This window comes from Jaculus jaculus, chromosome 5 (genome assembly GCF_020740685.1).
Source record: "Jaculus jaculus isolate mJacJac1 chromosome 5, mJacJac1.mat.Y.cur, whole genome shotgun sequence".
NCBI lineage: Eukaryota > Metazoa > Chordata > Mammalia > Rodentia > Dipodidae > Jaculus > Jaculus jaculus.
Genome location: NC_059106.1, coordinates 9,587,559 through 9,605,643, shown reverse-complemented (window position 1 = coordinate 9,605,643; position 18,085 = coordinate 9,587,559). Strand labels below are relative to the sequence as shown.

At 48.2% G+C, this 18,085-nt stretch overlaps 2 protein-coding genes across 3 annotated transcripts; one reads left to right on the top strand and one right to left on the bottom strand.

The window, feature by feature from the left end:
• Nucleotides 1-803: 803 nt before the first annotated feature.
• On the bottom strand, nucleotides 804-7,851 carry Sprtn (SprT-like N-terminal domain). 2 transcript variants are annotated; one of them, XM_004659696.2, is made up of 5 exons: nucleotides 7,299-7,850; nucleotides 6,691-6,790; nucleotides 5,736-5,864; nucleotides 4,117-4,384; nucleotides 804-3,066 (listed from the first exon to the last, which is right to left on the bottom strand). In XM_004659696.2, the coding sequence occupies exons 1-5, from the start codon at nucleotides 7,517-7,519 to the stop codon at nucleotides 2,333-2,335; spliced, it is 1,452 nt and encodes a 483-aa protein (XP_004659753.2). In that variant the 5' UTR covers nucleotides 7,520-7,850; the 3' UTR covers nucleotides 804-2,332. The 2 variants fall into 2 exon arrangements, with proteins under 2 accessions (XP_004659753.2, XP_004659754.2); XM_004659697.2 differs by lacking the exon at nucleotides 5,736-5,864 and having other exon boundaries at nucleotides 7,299-7,851.
• A 211-nt stretch (nucleotides 7,852-8,062) lies between these two features.
• Exoc8 (exocyst complex component 8) lies at nucleotides 8,063-12,754 on the top strand. Its single transcript, XM_045150636.1, has one exon. The coding sequence runs from the start codon at nucleotides 8,101-8,103 to the stop codon at nucleotides 10,243-10,245; it is 2,145 nt and encodes a 714-aa protein (XP_045006571.1). The 5' UTR covers nucleotides 8,063-8,100; the 3' UTR covers nucleotides 10,246-12,754.
• The last annotated feature ends 5,331 nt before the right edge of the window (nucleotides 12,755-18,085 follow it).

Below are 18,085 nucleotides of genomic sequence, written 5' to 3'. Positions count from 1 at the left end.
CAAGTTTTTATGTAAACAACTCATGCCTGTCTGCTTCCCCACAATGAGTCCAATGACCAGGTAGCTCTGCTATAGGGTTGGAAGTTTGCTTTTAAAGGGAAAACACAAACAAAATGGTAATTCATTTTACTTATACAATATAAATGACAGTTTGTGGGGTAACAATCCTTGGGGGGGGGTGTTCTCACATTTCCAACAGGAAAAGTACAGATTTATGTAATTTCAAATTAATCTCCATTTCCTTGCTAGCTAGACAGCATTCCCATCACGTCCAGATCCTAGCAAAAGCACCTTCCACACTAGACCACTGTTCCCTCCTGCCATCACCTCCTGGCACCACTCAGATGACATGGGCACAGCAGACGCACCTTGGCTGGCCCTGCTTGTCTGTAGTCCTCCACTCAGCAGCACGTAGGCCTCCAGTGAGGCGTGCTAGGCTGTCATCATGGCCCTGTGCTCTCTCTGGGCCACACCTGTCTACAGCACACTCACTAGACTCACTACAAGACTCCCTCGAGTGCTGGCTTCTGCAGAGCTCCCCTTAAACTCTGGGCCATGCTGTCTTTCCTATAGTCTGCAGAAACCCTGTCAGCTCTTTCTACACCACAAAGTCCATCTGCTTGTTTTTCTCCACTGGATCTATGGTTCCTTAAAGACACACTACCTTATTCCATATCCCCAAACTGTACACTTTTGCTCAAAAAATATTTTATTGCACATGACTTATTAACTGATAAAAGTACGATGACCTATTTTCAAAAACAAACTTTAATAGCCATTCACCTATAAATATTTAATACTAATTAATATTTAATAATTCTTTAATGCTTTAAAAACTATCAAAACTTGTGAATACACAACCAGACAGGTAAAAAACTGTTATGAATGCTGAACCACTCACAGCTCCACAGGCGGCCGGAAGAACAGGCGAGCAGTACTTACTAAGGCTGAACACAGAGATGCCCTGTGGCCCAGTGATTCCATCCCTGAGGGTGCAATGCGAAGAAATGAGGATGGACACTTGGCAGCATTCCTCAAACTATTCCCAAACTGAGGATACCTGCAATGGCTCATTAACATTGTAATGGCTGAGAAATTACTGGAATCTTTTCAATTCTAGAGGATTAAAATAAATTTCTGCTACACACAACAGAAATAAAGTACTTCATGAAGTTGAAAAGCAGGACAAACCAACCGTTGGTGATGGGTGAGAACTGTGACCTTTGGGAATGGAGAGGGCAAGCGACAACAGGAAGCCCCTGGGCCACAGGAGGGAGGGAGGGCGTCACACAGGGAAGAGCAGGCAAACCCAGAGACCCACTTAGGATTTGTATACTTTGCCATGTATAAATTATCTTACAACTAAGTTAAGAAAAATGAACTACGGTCCTGAGCTGTCAGCATGCTAAGAGGTCCAGACAGACGAAACAAACAGATCCAACTGTCTGCATCCCTCTGCTCAACCATGCACAAAGATGTTTGCAAAAAAAGTCCCAGGTGTACAAAGGCATCATGTTCTGATGTTTCCAATGTTGGCTTGAAGTTCAAAGTACTGTTTCCAGAGATTTCCTTACTCTTGGGCAAACTAGGCAACATGGGCTGGTAACACTTTTCAGCATCTAGTTTTAACCACCTACTCAGCTCAGCTAAATTCTGAGAAAACAGGCAAGCTCCTGATCAGATACAATCTGCAGAATCCAGTAATTTATACTAGTTCCAAAGAAACTGCCTTAAGCATGAGCCACCACATTCAACTAGAAGATTCTTTAAAATGTATGTTCTTTAAAAATACAGATTTAAAATTTGCTGCTACCCTTTGCTAAAGTAAGAGATATTCTTTTAAATTAAAAAACTTCACACATACGACCACATAGGCATACACACACAGACATACACAGTATACAGAAAATTTACTTTTTGTTATAATTTACAACTCCTATACTCGTTACTCCAGACTGGTTGAATATCTGACGTGAAGATTACCATCAGGGAATGGATTTCAATGTTAATAGTCAACTGTCATGACCTCTGGTATGACTGTTTTGAGGAAAGCATAAAGATTTACACACACATACAGGAGAACAAAGTGGGCTATGGTACTGGTAAGGCACGGGCTGATACAGCGCACTGAGCAGGGTCATTGAGCTCAAACAATCCTCAGCCTCTCAGATAACTGGGACATAAGCTCACACCATGCCTGGATGGATGTAAAATGTTTCAAACTGCTCACACATAAAACTGAACACTGCTGCCTGGGTAAACCAGACTAACCCTCAGGTCCTCTCGACTAGAGGGTAGCATGGCCATAAGGTGGTATGAGACCCATTCCACTTCAGACTCTCCGGGTTCGGAGTTTGGTGTCACTTTCCAAGCAGTGGTCCAAGTGACTGTTAATGTGCAACTGCAAAACTACCCTCTGACAGACTGGACAGGTGACCAGCTGTTGGTGACTGCTCAAGCTACAGAAATTAGTCTGTGGCTCATCCGCACCAGGCTGGGCTTGCTCCTGGATAGATACAGTGTCAAAGGTGGTCTTGTCCCCCAGCCTGGATCGCTTGTTTGGGAGCTGGTCCTCAGAGCTATTCCTCTCAAGGGACACAGCAGCAGAGGCTGAGGCCGAGGCAGAGGCTTTGGAGACGTTTCTCGGGGGCACCCTGGAAGGTGGAACCCTTCTCTGAGAGCCACACGAGGCTGAGGGCATGGTGCCATCATCGATCATCTTGATCTTTGCTGGAGACCCATTCACACTTCTAAACGCCTTCTGGTTGGCCACTGAGATGCGGGGGAAGTAGCTGCTCAGGACACTCTGCTGACCAGCACTGGAGACGGGGGAGGCCCGACGAGGCTTTCTGCCGGAGAAACCATTCTGTTCCCATTTCACCGCAACTTGAGAATCAGGTCTCAGGACACCTGCTGAATGGTCCTGACTTAGAAGACCTTGGGGTTCACTCCCAGTGTGCGTGGCAGTCAACTTCCCAGATGAAGGGGAAGTGTTTGTGTCTCCAAGAACATGCCCTTTCCCACTGAATGGGACAAGTGGCTGGGCCTCCCCTCTGCTGGGCTTGTCTGCAATGAAATCAGAAAAAATGTCCTCAATACAACACTAATGCAGGAACAAGCACTAAGGGGACAGTGGTTCTCTCAAGACAGACTAGTAATCTGATATAACTTAGATCCATGCAGTGATTATCTACTAAAGAGAAGGCACCAGGCATGGTGACGCATGCCTTTAATCCCAGCACTGGGGAGGCAGAGGTAGGTCGCCGTGAGTTTGAGACCACCCTGAGACTACATAGCGAATTCCAGGTCAGCCTGGGCTAGAGCAAGACCCTACCTCAAAAAAAAAAAAAAAAAAAAACCCTAAATAAATAAAGTGAAGGAAATCTTTGGAGGTCAGAGCTCTGGCACTGACAGGATAAAACAAATGAGAAAAATCTCATTTAGACAAAAAAAAAAAAAAAAATCACACCAACAAGTGGTACCATGGTCACTTAAGAGGAAGGATGCTTAGCCTCCCATTTCCAGAAGGGAAAACCTGCTGTCCTACAACCTAGCTTCTCTCACAGAAAGGAGGCACTGCCTCTGACTTTTCATCATTTCAGATTTGGAACTACAGCTCAGTTCCTGGGCCTACTCCAACACACTGCAACCTCTCAAGGCAGAGCATCACTTTGGGCAGCCTAATGCCTCCTCAGAGGTAGTGACTCTAACTTCCTACAAAGAGGAGAGTAAGGATGACACAGAAGTAAGGCCATGTCACAGCCTTTCCCACCGTTCTCTCAGTACACACACACCTCAGAAGTCTCCTGGACAGACTCTAGCTAATGTGAACATTCTCCACTGTCAACTACAATTACTGTTTTGTCTTGACACTCTTTTTGCCTTCTGTTTCCTGGTAAGTCAGGGAAGGCTCATGTGCCACTAGTGGAAGCCTTCTTTGCTCCAGAGATGAAATTATGTTTTCCTACTATCATTTTGTAGATGAAAAGTTGTTTTTCTTACATACACACCTCTAAGCACCTCCACTAGAAACCACCGCTACACTAACCCTGGAGGGCGGCACTGTCCGTGCTGGCAAGGGTCGGGAAGATGGGACAGGCGGCGGCGTGCGTGTACCTTTATTCCCCACTGCCAGCAGCGACTGCTTCCCTGGTTTCGTCTTTCCTTTGCCTTTCTTCGAGTAGTTCTCTGGTTCTTTAATCTTTATGTAAGTGCCTCCACAGGTTTTCTGGTGTTCAGCCCACCAGTAGTCATAGGGAGACGGTGCCCTGTTGGTGGCTCGCTTGACGTATCCGTAGTAAGGATGCTTGTGCTGGCAGGGCCCGTTGCAGCGCCACCAGTGCCGCCGATACTCATCCACCTCATCGTGAAAGGTGTGGTAGACCTGGGTCAAGGGACAGTTTTGAGCCATCAGTGCCCAGCTAGCAACCCAAGGGATGCTTGACCCAAGCAGTGCTTTCTGAAGCATTCTATTTCCCAGAGGCTTCTCAAAGTTCTGTTTCAGGGAAGACAGCTACTATATTTAGTTCTATTTAAAATACACTTAGTTTCTATCCAAAAGAATACTTTAAATAACAGTGGTTAATTTAATACTTCCTAAACTTTGTAAAGATAGAAGCATGCAAGACAAAAGATTCTGAAAAAGACTAAGACCACAAAAATATCACTATGAAGTTGTATGTTTCAGGAACCAAACAAAACCTAGGGTTAAAAGATTTCATGTAACACTGTAAGAGATCTACAGAAGGAGAGAAGACAAATCAGATTGGGAGAAACATGCAATCTTTTTTTTTTTTTTTTTTTGAGGTAGGGTTTCACTGCAGCTCAGGCTGACCTAGAATTCACTAAGTAGTCTCAGGGGTGGCTTCAAACTCTTAACCATCCTCCTACCTCTGCCTCCCGAGTTCTGGGATTAAAGACATGCACCACCATGCCCGGCTAAAACATGCAATCTTTGAGAAGACAGCAGTGATCTTCACAAGTATAAATTCCTCAAAAGAATGTATCCTGCAAAAGGATTTAACCCAACAGCCAGAGATCCTTTCCAAACACACACACACCCTCAATAATGATGAACACAACTAATATTTAACCAGTGCTCAAGGTATGTCAAGACATCTGACCAATGTTCTTCCTCTTCTACTACTTCACAAGGACCCAACAGGGAGGCACTGTCATTAACGCCATTTACATGCAGTTAGGTGAGGCCAGAAGAGTGCGGTGGCAAAAGCATGGTCAGCAGTGGAGCTAGCATGCCTCAGCTTCCTCAGCCCTGGCTTCGCCGCCACCTCCAAACCATCTCAGTTACGTATCAGAAACCTTGTAATGAAGGACTGACACAGGGTGTGGTGGCAGAGCACAGGATGGACTGAGGAAAGAGGCTGTGTTCAAGAAGGAAATACTACTGAGTCCAGAAGAGCAGTCTGTGGCCCACAGCAATGTGGCTAAAATGCTAATCCGGAGGCCAGAGGCCTCAGGGGCCCTACTGGCTCTGCTACTGCCCTAGCCAGCGAGTCTAGACATGACATTTTGCTTTCTGAAAATATGGAAAGACATGCTTCACCTAGTTTTCCTATGAAATCTCGAGAGTTAATGAATTCCACTCTCTGTTGTAATTGTGTATGGCTGCTTGATGTGGTGGCTCAGGCCTGTAATTCCACACTGCATGAGGGAAGCTGAGTTTGAGGCCAGCTTGGGCTACACAACAAGACCCTGACCCTCTCCTCTTGCCATACCGTTATGTTGGCTCCAGTCAGGCGGTTGATACGATGCATATGCTTACAGAACTCTGGACCATGTCCTTCCCGGTCTTTATCGTTGTTAGTGACAAATAAGTAGGCATGTATCATTTCATGCAGAAGAGTCTGAAGCAAAACAATCTAATTAATTTGGGGGGGGAGGGGAGGCACTTCTTTTTCCCACCCTGGGGTCTTAGCCTCCCATAAACACATGCTCACAAAACCTTACAGGTCATGATCCAAGTCATGTAGATCCTAGTAAATAACCCCCTTGTTCAAGACCAACTTAACTATAAACCAAAATCCCAACGACTTGCACTACACTAAAAACCTGAACATTCAGCTAGGTGCGGTGACACATGCCTTTAATCCCAGCATTTTGTCTCAGGTCGTGGAGAAGGGGAAAAAGAAAACAACAAAAAGCCACATCAAAATAGAAGAGGGTCTAGTTGGAAAGAAGGGATTCAGTGGAAGGGAGACCAAGGAAGGAAGGACAAAAGAAGGTAGTGGGAGGGGATTATGATCACAATACATTATGTCCATGTAAAAAACTGTCAATAAAAACTTTTACAAAAACCAGGGCCAACCAGGGTAACAGAAAGACCCCGTACCCAAGTAATTCTGGAATTGAGCCAAGCACAGCACACACTATATAATACCAGCAGGGGGCAGGTAAGGCAGGAGGATCTTGAGTTTGAGGCCAGCCTACACTACATATGGGTGACTTGCAAAAAATAAAAAATAAATTGCCGGACATGGTGGCGCACACCTTTAATCCCTGCACTTGGGAGGGTTAGGCAGGAGGATCACCTGAGTTCGAGGCCACCCTGAGTCTTGATAGTGAATTCCTGGTCAGCCTGGGCTACAGTGAGACCCTACCTTGAAAAACAAAACAAACAAAAAACCACCCTGCCTGTTAGTAAACTAAGAGTCAGGCTAATGTAAAGAATACCTCTACAAGGTCCTTTCTTGGTCTCAGTTTTAAAAGGGGTTCGCTAAGCCGGATAGAACACATGCCACCTCTCCCTTCATAGGTGCAAATCCCAGCACACCTGGAAAATAGTACAACACGGATTAGCTTTACCAAACATACATGTAAATGGGCAGTTCACAAGAAGAGGACCCTGAAGGCGGGTCGCTTTCACCTGCACTGCATGCCAGTTAGCCCAACCTATCTCCACTGTGCCACCCGCCGGTGCTCCAAGCCATCCCATGAGCGGTGGCACTTCTCCAAAAGGGGCACTGAGCCAGTGTGTAGATTAGATCTGTGCACATCTTAACCTATGCCAGTACAGGCCGTCTGGTATGTGATGGCATACAGGCGCATCTTAACCCTAACTTCAAACTTGTGTGCGGGGCAGATCATTATTTTAAACTGGGATTTCTCAAAGAGGTTAGGAAAGGGATCCTGCGGGGACATCACTGAGGGGATGAAGCCTGGGGCGGGGTACTAAGTGGTCCGGGGCCACATGTTTGTCCCTTTTCCCGGGGAGGCCTTCTCCCCCCCGGACGCCAACGACAGCTCCGGCGCGTTCCGAGCCGTTTCGCGGGCGCACTCACAGAGTCATGCGCGCGCTCCACTTCACCTCCACCGCCTCCAGCTGGCCCCAGAAGAAGCGGTCGTTAAACTGCACGAACAGCGCCCGCAGGTCCGGGGTCGGGTCCACCAGCTCCCAGGACGAGTCCACCAACGACAGCGGCTCCCGCGCCGCCTCGCGCAGCGCCGCCTGCAAGTCCCACTCCTCCTGCAGCCGGAGCGCCAGCGCCAGGTCCTCGTCCATCGCACCCCGGCTCGCCAGCCGCAACCTTCCCACGACTGCCGCTTGGCCTCGCGCAACGCGCTGCTCTCGCGAGATCTCGGGGGGCGGGGCCGAAGGCCGGCTGCGGAGCGCTCGAGAACGCGCCCCGAATGGAAGTTCCCAACTGAAGGGAGCTGGCCGCCGCCCCGCGAGGGCAGACCTGGGAACCCGGGGGCTCGGGCTCAGGAAGGCTGCGAGAGTCTTGTTTCCGCCTTCCCGCCTCACTGGGAGTTCCGCGTCCCACGTCAAACCCTGGCAGATCCCGCCCCAGACCGGCTCCGACTTCCGCAGTGGCTCGCTCGCACACGCGCCTTAAATCGCCGGAGTTTTTTTTCTGCGCAGGCGTACGTTCTACGTTCCGCCCCGGCGCAGGCGCAGCATGACGTGCTCGTCTCCGGCGCAGGCGCAATGTGGCGCTTGGACTCGGCGCAGGCGTGGTGGTCTCGCTACCGCCCCGCTTCCGGTGCGGCGGGTGGCCGCCGGGCTCGGGTGGGGCAGGACTGCGACGGCGGCGGCAGAGTGACAGCGACTTGCGGGCCGCTGGCACGGAGGGGACGACGGCCATGGCGGACAGCGGGGCGAGCCGCCTGCGGAGGCAACTGGAGTCGGGGGGCTTCGAGGCGCGGCTGTACGTGAAGCAGCTGTCGCAGCAGTCGGACGGCGACCGCGACCTGCAGGAGCACCGGCAGCGGGTGCAGGCTCTGGCCGAGGAGACGGCGCAGAACCTGAAGCGCAACGTCTACCAGAACTACCGGCAGTTCATCGAGACGGCGCGCGAGATCTCCTACCTGGAGAGCGAGATGTACCAGCTGAGCCACCTGCTGACGGAGCAGAAGAGCAGCCTGGAGAGCATCCCGCTGGCGCTGCTGCCCGCCGCCGCCGCCGCCGCGGGCGCCGGGGAGGACCCGGCGGGGCCCCGGGAGCGCGGGGCCGGCCAGGCCGGCTTCCTGCCCGGGCCTGCGGGAACCGCGCGCGAGGGCCCCGGCGCGGGCGAGGAGGGCAAGCAGCGCACGCTCACCACGCTGCTGGAGAAGGTGGAGGGCTGCAGGGACCTGCTGGACACGCCGGGCCAGTACCTGGTGTACAACGGCGACCTGGTGGAGTACGAGGCGGACCACATGGCGCAGCTGCAGCGCGTGCACGGCTTCCTCATGAACGACTGCCTGCTGGTGGCCACCTGGCTGCCGCAGCGGCGGGGCATGTACCGCTACAACGCGCTCTACCCGCTCGACCGCCTGGCTGTGGTCAACGTGAAGGACAACCCGCCCATGAAGGACATGTTCAAGCTGCTCATGTTCCCCGAGAGCCGCATCTTCCAGGCGGAAAACGCCAAGATTAAACGGGAGTGGCTGGAAGTGCTGGAGGAAACCAAGAGGGCGCTCAGCGACAAGCGGCGTCGGGAGCAGGAGGAGGCGGCGGCCCCGCGAGCGCCGCCGCCTGCCCCTCCAAAGGGCGGCAACCCTTTCGAGGACGACGACGACAACGAGCTGGCCGTCCCCGAGGCGGAGGAGGAGAAGGTGGACCTGTCTATGGAGTGGATCCAGGAGCTGCCCGAAGACCTGGACGTCTGCATCGCGCAGCGGGACTTTGAGGGCGCCGTGGACCTGCTGGACAAGCTGAATCACTACCTGGAGGACAAGCCCAGCCCGCCGCCCGTGAAAGAGCTCCGAGCCAAGGTGGACGAGCGCGTGCGGCAGCTCACCGACGTGCTGGTGTTCGAGCTGTCCCCCGGGCGGTCGCTGAGGGGGGGGCCCAAGGCCACTCGCCGCGCCGTTTCTCAGCTGATCCGCCTGGGCCAGTGCACCAAGGCCTGCGAGCTCTTCCTGCGAAACAGGGCGGCGGCCGTGCACACCGCCATCCGCCAGCTCCGCATCGAGGGCGCCACGCTGCTCTACATTCACAAGCTGTGCCACGTCTTCTTTACCAGCCTGCTGGAGACGGCAAGGGAGTTCGAGACGGACTTTGCAGGCACCGACAGCGGCTGCTACTCGGCCTTCGTGGTCTGGGCAAGATCAGCCATGGGCATGTTCGTGGACGCCTTCAGCAAGCAGGTGTTTGACAGCAAGGAGAGCCTGTCAACCGCGGCAGAGTGCGTGAAGGTGGCCAAGGAGCACTGCCAGCAGCTGGGAGAGATTGGGCTGGACCTCACCTTCATCGTCCATGCCCTGCTGGTGAAGGACATCCAGGGGGCCTTGCACAGTTACAAGGAGATCATCATTGAAGCCACCAAACACCGAAACTCGGAGGAGATGTGGCGGAGAATGAACCTGATGACTCCCGAGGCCCTGGGCAAGCTCAAGGAGGAGATGAAGAGCTGCGGGGTGAGCAACTTTGAGCAGTACACCGGGGACGACTGCTGGGTGAACTTGAGCTACACTGTGGTGGCCTTCACCAAGCAGACCATGGGCTTCCTGGAGGAGGCGCTGAAGCTGTACTTCCCAGAGCTGCACATGGTGCTCCTGGAGAGCCTGGTGGAGGTCATCCTGGTGGCTGTGCAGCACGTGGATTACAGCCTGCGCTGCGAGCAGGACCCCGAGAAGAAGGCGTTCATCAGGCAGAACGCGTCCTTTCTGTACGAAACTGTCCTCCCAGTGGTGGAGAGGAGGTTTGAGGAAGGTGTGGGGAAGCCTGCCAAGCAGCTCCAGGACCTGCGGAACGCGTCCAGACTCCTCCGTGTGAATCCCGAGAGCACGACCTCCGTGGTCTGAGGCCCGCGGATCGCCGCGCTTGTGTTAACATGTACTGCCTGAGAGTTATTTATATTTATATTTCGTTCATTAGCACATTCCTCATAGTCCCAAGCAGGGTGCCAAGAACAAGTGCCGTCTTAGAAATAGTCAAAAGGAGAAAGAAAACATGTCAAGGCCAAATAACAAAAATATTCGAATTATTAAAATATATACTGTATTTTCCTTTTAAATTATGCTACTTTTTAATAATGAATGTATGGCCACTCTGGCGTTTCAGATTACCCTTGAGTCAAAATACAGCACGCATCTCTCAGTAGTACTCCCGGGGGCCTTGTACAATTAAGAAGCCCACAGAAATAATGTCTGTTAAGTACATAGTTTAAGTATGTTGCAAAACTTTTTTAATTCCCCAAGATGGTAGCTTCTTAATGGGCTAGTGCTCTGTAAACACCAGCTCCTATACTTCCCCTCCTGAAACTAATCAAACAACTTGAAGAAAAGAAAGGAATTGGGAAATTGGCTTTGGGTAAATTGTAGTCAAAAGACTTGTTGAAATCAGCTAGTATGTGGATGTCAGATAAGGATGCTTTCACAAAAATATTTCCAGCATAATGATAGTGTTCTCAGTTGCTAATTAGCCACTACATAATATCTGATTTGGGAGCATGTATTTAGAAGTTGTAAGGACCGTGATCAAATTGCTGAGGATACTCCTGAACGAATCTACAGCTGGAGTGTCTGCCGCTGTAATATTCAGTAAGAGTCATAGTAGGAAGCAGTCAGGACCCTGGCAGCAGCCAGTGACTTCGGGCTCCCCCAGGTCCCTCACCCTACCAGGCTAAGTGTGGAGCTGCTCAGACGTCAGGCAAATGAAAAAACTGTGTCAGGGTCTGGGTGGAAGTGGGTTTAGAAAGCATGTGCAGTTCTCTCTGCTGAAGAGGTTTGTTTCCAGTTCGGGTTTTTACTGTAACAAAGTGAGTAACAATGGAGAGACCAGTGTGTCTCACTGGGAAAGGACCTTTGGTGGCTCCTAGAATGCTGTGTGCTGTGGAGGATTTTTTTCCCCCTCTTAAAGGACTTCAGATTACAGTGCTTACTGCATATTGTTCAAAAATTAAAATAAAAATAAAAACCTGGGAGCTTTCCACAGTTCCTAAAGCGCTGTGAGCACTGTACAGACAACTCACCACTAGAAGTTTGCTGAGATCCATTTTTTCCATAGCTTCTAGCTGCAATTCCAGTCCAAAATGCCATTTTTCTATGCCCATGGATTCAAAGTTTTGTTTTGCTTACCTGACCTGAAAAAAGGGGAGTATGGAGACTGAAATTTACTTAAAACCTAATGGGTTCTACATAGTGGTTCAAAGTTGTAAGACTCCTTGGTGTCAGACCAACATTTTTCTTTTTAGCCATAGTTGAAAACCAGAGGTTACAGATTTTGACGAGTTTTTTTTTTGTTTTTTTGTTTTTTTTTTGTCACATAACATTATCATTTTCTGAATAACCATAGCTGGATGTCTCAAAGATAGTTATGATTTGTTTATGATCCCTAGACACTTGAATTTCATAAATTTTGTGTTATTTATAGTTTCTAATATATGAAATGTACTATGTAAATACGATGCTGAGCCCATGAAATGATAGTTTCTAAAATCCAAAGTCATCTTAAGGCACAGAGAAAAACTTCAGTGTGTTTTCTCACATATGTAAATGGCTGCGTCTTTATGGAACTGGAAGTACAGAGCTTCCTTCTAAAAATGTGTGTGTTCCTTATCAATTTCAGCTGAAGGAAGCATGTCTTGGTAAACCTGTGTGGGGAGCTGATAAAGGCCAGTGGAGTTGCAGCACACCTTCCTCAGAGCGAGGCAGAGCTCTTCCAGTGCTGTTCTAGTAGGCTCTAATACATGATCTAAAATTTGAAGGCAGTTAGTGTTCAGAAATGTACTATAATCTTACACACACTGTGTTAGCGTTGGTTACCTTTTCTTGTTTGCCTTAAATGTCACTGTCACAATCACAGACCTACTGGAGAATTACTGTTGGGAATTCAGGCTCTGGTGACAGCCTTGTCACCAAAGTGCTCCTTCCATTGTTTACAATACCAGCTAGGTTCTTGCACCTTGTATCTTAGCTGAGATGGGGACTATAAAATCTGCAGCATCCATTTTACTTTTGATATGCTAATAGGAGGTAATCTGAAGTACCTTTTACAATGAAAATTTGAAATGCTTTTGAGCTGGATAGAATCAATATTACAATGTAGTATCTGTTTATCTTTTATTAGTCTTTGTCTTTGGAGACAGTGTTTCATGTAGCTCTGGCTGGCCTCAGGCCCACCAGACCATTTATGTGGTGCTGAACAGAAACCTAGGGCCTCATGCATTCTAGGCAATTATCTGTCAACTGAATTGTATCCCCAGACCCTTCCTTTAATCAGTAGTATGTTCTTGCTACTTATTTTTTATTTATTTATATGTGGAGGAAAGTTTTTAGCTAATTTAAATAAATGCTTTACTTATTATCAAAATTTATGAGTAAATCTTTGCTCTGCCCCCCACCTCAAGGTTTTGTGATGCTGGGCAAGTGCTCAACTAACCCTCCCTATCCCCAGATCCTAGTTTTTTAGAATTCAGATGTACAACATACAAATTGATTTTGAGCAGATGTTACCATGTCTGCACATCCCCAAAGGAAGTAAATCTCACATGGGTCTTAAGACCCAGGCACTGAGTGACAGGGTCCTGCTCTTTTCAGGTAGCAGGTAAACGCCACAGGACCGGGCTACATCTTTCCAGTACTGAACTCTGTGCTTCACACTGACTGCTGTGTGGATCAAGACGAGTTAAAGTATGCTTTCTTTTTGTGGTTTTTTGAGGTAGGGTCTCTAGCTCAGGCTGCTCTGGAATTCACTGTGTAGTCTCAGGGTGGCCTCAAACACTCGGAGATCCTCGTACCTCTGCCTCCCAAGTGCCAGGCTTAAAGGTGTGCGCTACCATGCCCAGCTCAAAGCATGCTTTCTTATGATGCTTAAAAACAACAGTTGTAGGACTGGAGAGATGGCTTAGCGGTTAAGCACTTGCCTGTGAAGCCTAAGGACCCTGGTTCGAGGCTCAGTTCCCCAGGTCCCACGTTAGCCAGATGCACAAGGGGGCACACGCGTCTGGAGTTCGTTTGCAGAGGCTTGGAGCCCTGGCGCGCCCATTCTTTCTCTCTCCCTCTATCTGTCTTTCTCTCTGTGTCTGTTGCTCTCCAATAAATAAATTAAAAATAAAAAAAAAAAAGACAACAGTTGTAGGACTGGAGAGATGGCTTAGCAATTAACATGCGTGTCTACAAAGCCAGAAGTCCCAGGTGCAATTCCCCAGGACCCACATAAGCCAGATGCACAAGGGGGCGCATGTGTCTAGAGTTCATTTGCAGTGGCTGGAGGCCCTGGCACACCCATTCTCTCTATCTGCCTCTTACTCAAATAAATAAAGCATTAAAAAAAAAAAAAAACAGCTGTGTCCAGCAAGAACATCAAGGATCAATGTAATTTTGAGGAGTGACTTGAAGAGTTCCAAATTGTGGGGAGGATGCATAAGAAGGTTATCAGAGCTGGGCATGCTGGCACTGGTCTTTAATCCCAGCACTCGGGAGGCAGAGATGGGAGGACAGTGTGAGTTCAAGGCCATCCTGAGACTACAGAGTGAGTTCCAGATCAGTCTGGGCTATAGCAAGAGCCCACCTCAAGAAAAAAAAAAAAAGAAAAGAAAAAAGAAAATTTCAATCCATTCAGAAGCAAGTCCTCACCTCCTCCCTCCCCTAGGAACCCCAGCAATCCCATCCTCCAGGGGAGACCCTTGCTAAGAGTGTCACTCCCAAAAAAGTGGGTCTGTGTATATAGTTCCTTGTCTTGCTTTTAGTCACTAAATTTAAATATTTTCAAAACATCTCACTACCACTGTAGCTCACAGGGTTTTGTGACTACAAATATTCTTGAAGTTTCATATGTATGTAGATGTGAGTATGCACACACATATGCATATACCTTTATTTCATAAAATACAATTAGTAATAAGTTACTCATTTTTGTTTTTGTGAAAATCATTTGGAATTTTGAAAATTTTTATTTGGAGGGGAGAGACAGAGAAATGGGCATGCAAAAACCAACTCCAAATGCATGTGTCACTTTGTGCATCTGCCTTTACATGGGTTGTGAGGAATTGAACCCATGCCATCAGGCTTTACAAGCAAGCACCTTTAGCCCCACAGCCATCTCTCCAGCCCCATTTGTAATTTTTGTTTGCTTTTTTTCCGAGGTGGGGTTTAGCCCAAGCTGATCTGGAACTCACTCTGTAGCTCCAGGGTGGCCTGAAACTCAAAGCAATCCCTCCTACCTCTGCTTCCTGAATGCTGAGATTTAAAGGCATGTGCACCACACCTGGCCCATTTGTAATTTCGGAGGTTAAGTAACTTCATCCCTTTTTCATTGTTGTGTTGAGACAGAGTCTCAACTTTATACACCAAACTGGCCCACAACTCACTGTTTAGCCCATATTGGACTCAACTTCACAGCGATTCTATTTCAGCCTCCCTAGTACTGAGATTACAGACTTCCATACCATGGTGAACTATAATCTCTAAAACAATCCAAAAGAGTACTTCCTCAAATTTTTTTGTTGGATATTATGTCACAGCAACAAGAAAAGTAGCATAAACACAAGTTTCAGGCCTCATGGCAAGACTGTCAAGTCCCGGGCGTGGGTCCCACAGGGGGCACTGCCAGTCAGCTGCTGGGTGTCTCTGTCCTGCACGTAAAGGGCAAAAGGCAGCTAGGTTGGGACAGGGGAGGATGACAACTCAAAACATGAAAAAAATTGGAGTATCAAATCATAAATTTTTTTTTAAAATTTTTTATTTATTTATTTGAGAGCGACAGACACAGAGAGAAAGACAGATAGAGGGAGAAAGAGAGAATGGGCGCGCCAGGGCTTCCAGCCTCTGCAAACGAACTCCAGACGCGTGCGCCCCCCTGTGCATCTGGCTAACATGGGACCTGGGGAACCGAGCCTCGAACCGGGGTCCTTAGGCTTCACAGGCAAGCGCTTAACCGCTAAGCCATCTCTCCAGCCCTCAAATCATAAATTTTATTAGAGAAGAAATTACATGTATCAAATAAAAGCAGTATAAGTATCAGGCAGGACTCAATATAGAAGATCAATTATAAAAGTAAAAATATGTTCCCTGGAACTGAAGAGTACACATTGTTGGAAGACCCTTTGAAGCTGGGTGTGGTAAAGCCATATCTGTAAATCTCATTGCTGGGATGTTGTGAGTTCAAAGCCAAACTAAGCTACAGTGTGAGACCCAGTCTCAAAAAAAAAAAAAAAAAAAAAAAGAGGACAGGGCTGGAGAGATGACTTAGTGGTTAAGCCACTTGCCTGCAAACCCAAAAGACCCAGGTTCGATTTCCCCGGATCAATGTAAGCCAGAAGCAAAAGGTGGCACATGCATCTGGAGTTCATTTGCAGTGGCTGGAGGCCCTGCTGTGCTCATTCTGTCTCTCTTCTCTCTCAAATAAATAAAATATAAAAACAAAGAGGGCTGGAGAATGGCTTAGCGGTTAAGGTGCTTGCCTGCAAAGCCAAAGGACCTTGGTTCAATTCCCCAGAAGCCATGTAAGCCAGATGCACAAGGGGCACATGCATCTGGAGTTCATTTACAGGGCTGGAGGCCCTGACATGCCCATTCTCTCCCTCTCTGTACCTGCCTATTTTGATATCTATCTTTCTCAAATAAATAAAAATAAAATATTAAAAAATAAATAAAGAGGGCTGGAAATGTATTTCAGTAGAGTGCTTGACTAATATGCACAAGGCCCTGGGTTTGATCCCCAGCCCCAGATAAACACACCTTTAACCCTAGCACTCAGGAGGTAGAGGGAGGAGAATCAGAAGTATACAGTCACCCTCATCTATGCAGTGAGTTCCAGACCAGCCTAGGCTACATGAGACCCTATCAAAAAAATAAAAAAAAAAATAAAAAAAAAAGATCTCTTGAGGACTCAGATAGATTTGACTTCAAAACAATCACCTTAGGAACTAGAAGATAAGGGGAGATGCTTCTCAAACTCCTATGGGACATTCTCTCCAGCCCTGCACTCTATTATCAGGGTGAGAAAGAGATTTTTCAGGGCTGAAGAGATGGCTTAGTGGTCAAGGCACTTGCCTGTGAAGCTATTAAGGACCCAGGTTTGATTCTCCAGTACCATGGTAAGACAAATGCAGAAGGTGACACATGTATCTGGAGTTCATTTGTGGTGGCTGGATGCTCTGGTGCTCTCCTCCCACAAAAGATGTGTGTGTGTGTGTGTGTGTGTGTGTGTGTGTGTGTATACTGGTTTTTCAAGGTAGGGTCTCATTCTGGCCCAGGCTGACCTGGAATTAACTATGTATTCTCAGGGTGGCCTCGAACTCACAGCAATCCTACCTCTGCCTTAGTGCTGGGATTAAAGGCGTGTGTCACCACACCTGGCAAAAATATTTTTTTAGGGCTGGAGAGATAGCTTAGTGGTTAAGCGCTTGCCTGTGAAGCCTAATGACCCCAGTTTGAGGCTCAACTCCCCAGGATCCACGTTAGCCAGATACACAAGGGGGCGCACGTGTCTGGAATTCGTTTGCAGTGGCTGGAGGCCCTGGTGCGCCCATTCTCTCTCCTCTCTATCTGCCTCTTTCTCTGTCGCTCTCAAATAAATAAAAATATTTAAAAAATATTTTTTAAAAAAGTATTTTCAAACATTTAAAGTTGTAAATATTAATCTCCTATAGACTTGGAAGATGGGCTTCACTGAAATGGCAAACCAAGCAGTGGGAAAAATTCTGAGAAAGAAAAGAATCTAACAGAAACATGAAAATTAGGTTATAGCAGAGAAATCCCAGTTTTCCACAAGGCAGCAAGTCTTGAGCCACCAGCCCTGAGTAGACTCCAGGAAAAGGTATTTGAACCTATTAGGAGATTCATATTTCAGTGCAGGGGAAGTAAAGGTATGGTCAAAGTTGAAGGTAGCCTTTTTTTTGGAGGGGGGGTTTTGAGACAGGGTCTTACTCTATCTCAGGCTAACCTGGAATTCACTAGTCTCAGGGTGGCCTCGAAATCATGGCGATCCTCCTACCTCTGCCTCCAGAGTGCTGGGATTAAAGGCATACACCACCACACCCAGCTAAAGGTAGTGTTCTTGAGACTCAGGTAGCCCAGGCTGACCCTTGAACCGGCTATGGAGCTGAGGATGACCTTGAACTTCTGGTCCTCTAACCTCCACTTCCCAAGTGCTGGGATTACAGGTATGGACCAACATGATGATGACATCAGTCTTCTTTCTCTCTGGGACTAAGGAAATGGCTCAGTGGGTCAAGAGCCTCATGCTCAAGCCGAGGCCCTTGGCTGGACTCCCTGGGTGTGGTGGTGTGGGTTTGTAACCTCAGTACCAGAGAGGCAGGGCAGGCTTGCTGCCTAGCTGAATTGGTGAGTACTGCTAGGCAGAGAGAGAGAGAGAGAGAGAGAGAGAGAGAGAGAGAGAGAGAGCCTACCTTTCCTTTTTTCTTTTTTTTCTAGGTAGGGTCTCCCTCTAGCCCAGGGTGACCTGACATTCACTCAGGATGGCCTCAAACTCACAGTGATCCTCCGACATTAGCTTGGGATTAAAGGTATGTGCCACCATCCTGGCGAGATCCTGTCTTAGAGCAATGAGGAAGATGTACTCACTCTGACATCCACATGCACATGCACACGTGCACATGCACATACACACGTGCCATACGTGCCCACCACACACACACAAAAGTCTCCTTTCTACCCAACATCCGATGATCCCATTCCT

Excerpts from the sequence above, each read along its gene's own strand:
- Sprtn (XM_004659696.2), bottom strand. The coding sequence starts at position 7,519 with ATGGACGAGGACCTGGCGCTGGCGCTCCGGCTGCAGGAGGAGTGGGAC. Across the intron at positions 4,385-5,735 it reads TGACTGGAGCCAACATAACG|GTCTACCACACCTTTCACGA; the intron begins GTATGGCAAGAG and ends CCCTTGACCCAG. Across the intron at positions 3,067-4,116 it reads GCTGGCAGTGGGGAATAAAG|ACAAGCCCAGCAGAGGGGAG; the intron begins GTACACGCACGC and ends ATTTCATTGCAG.
- Exoc8 (XM_045150636.1), top strand. The coding sequence starts at position 8,101 with ATGGCGGACAGCGGGGCGAGCCGCCTGCGGAGGCAACTGGAGTCGGGG.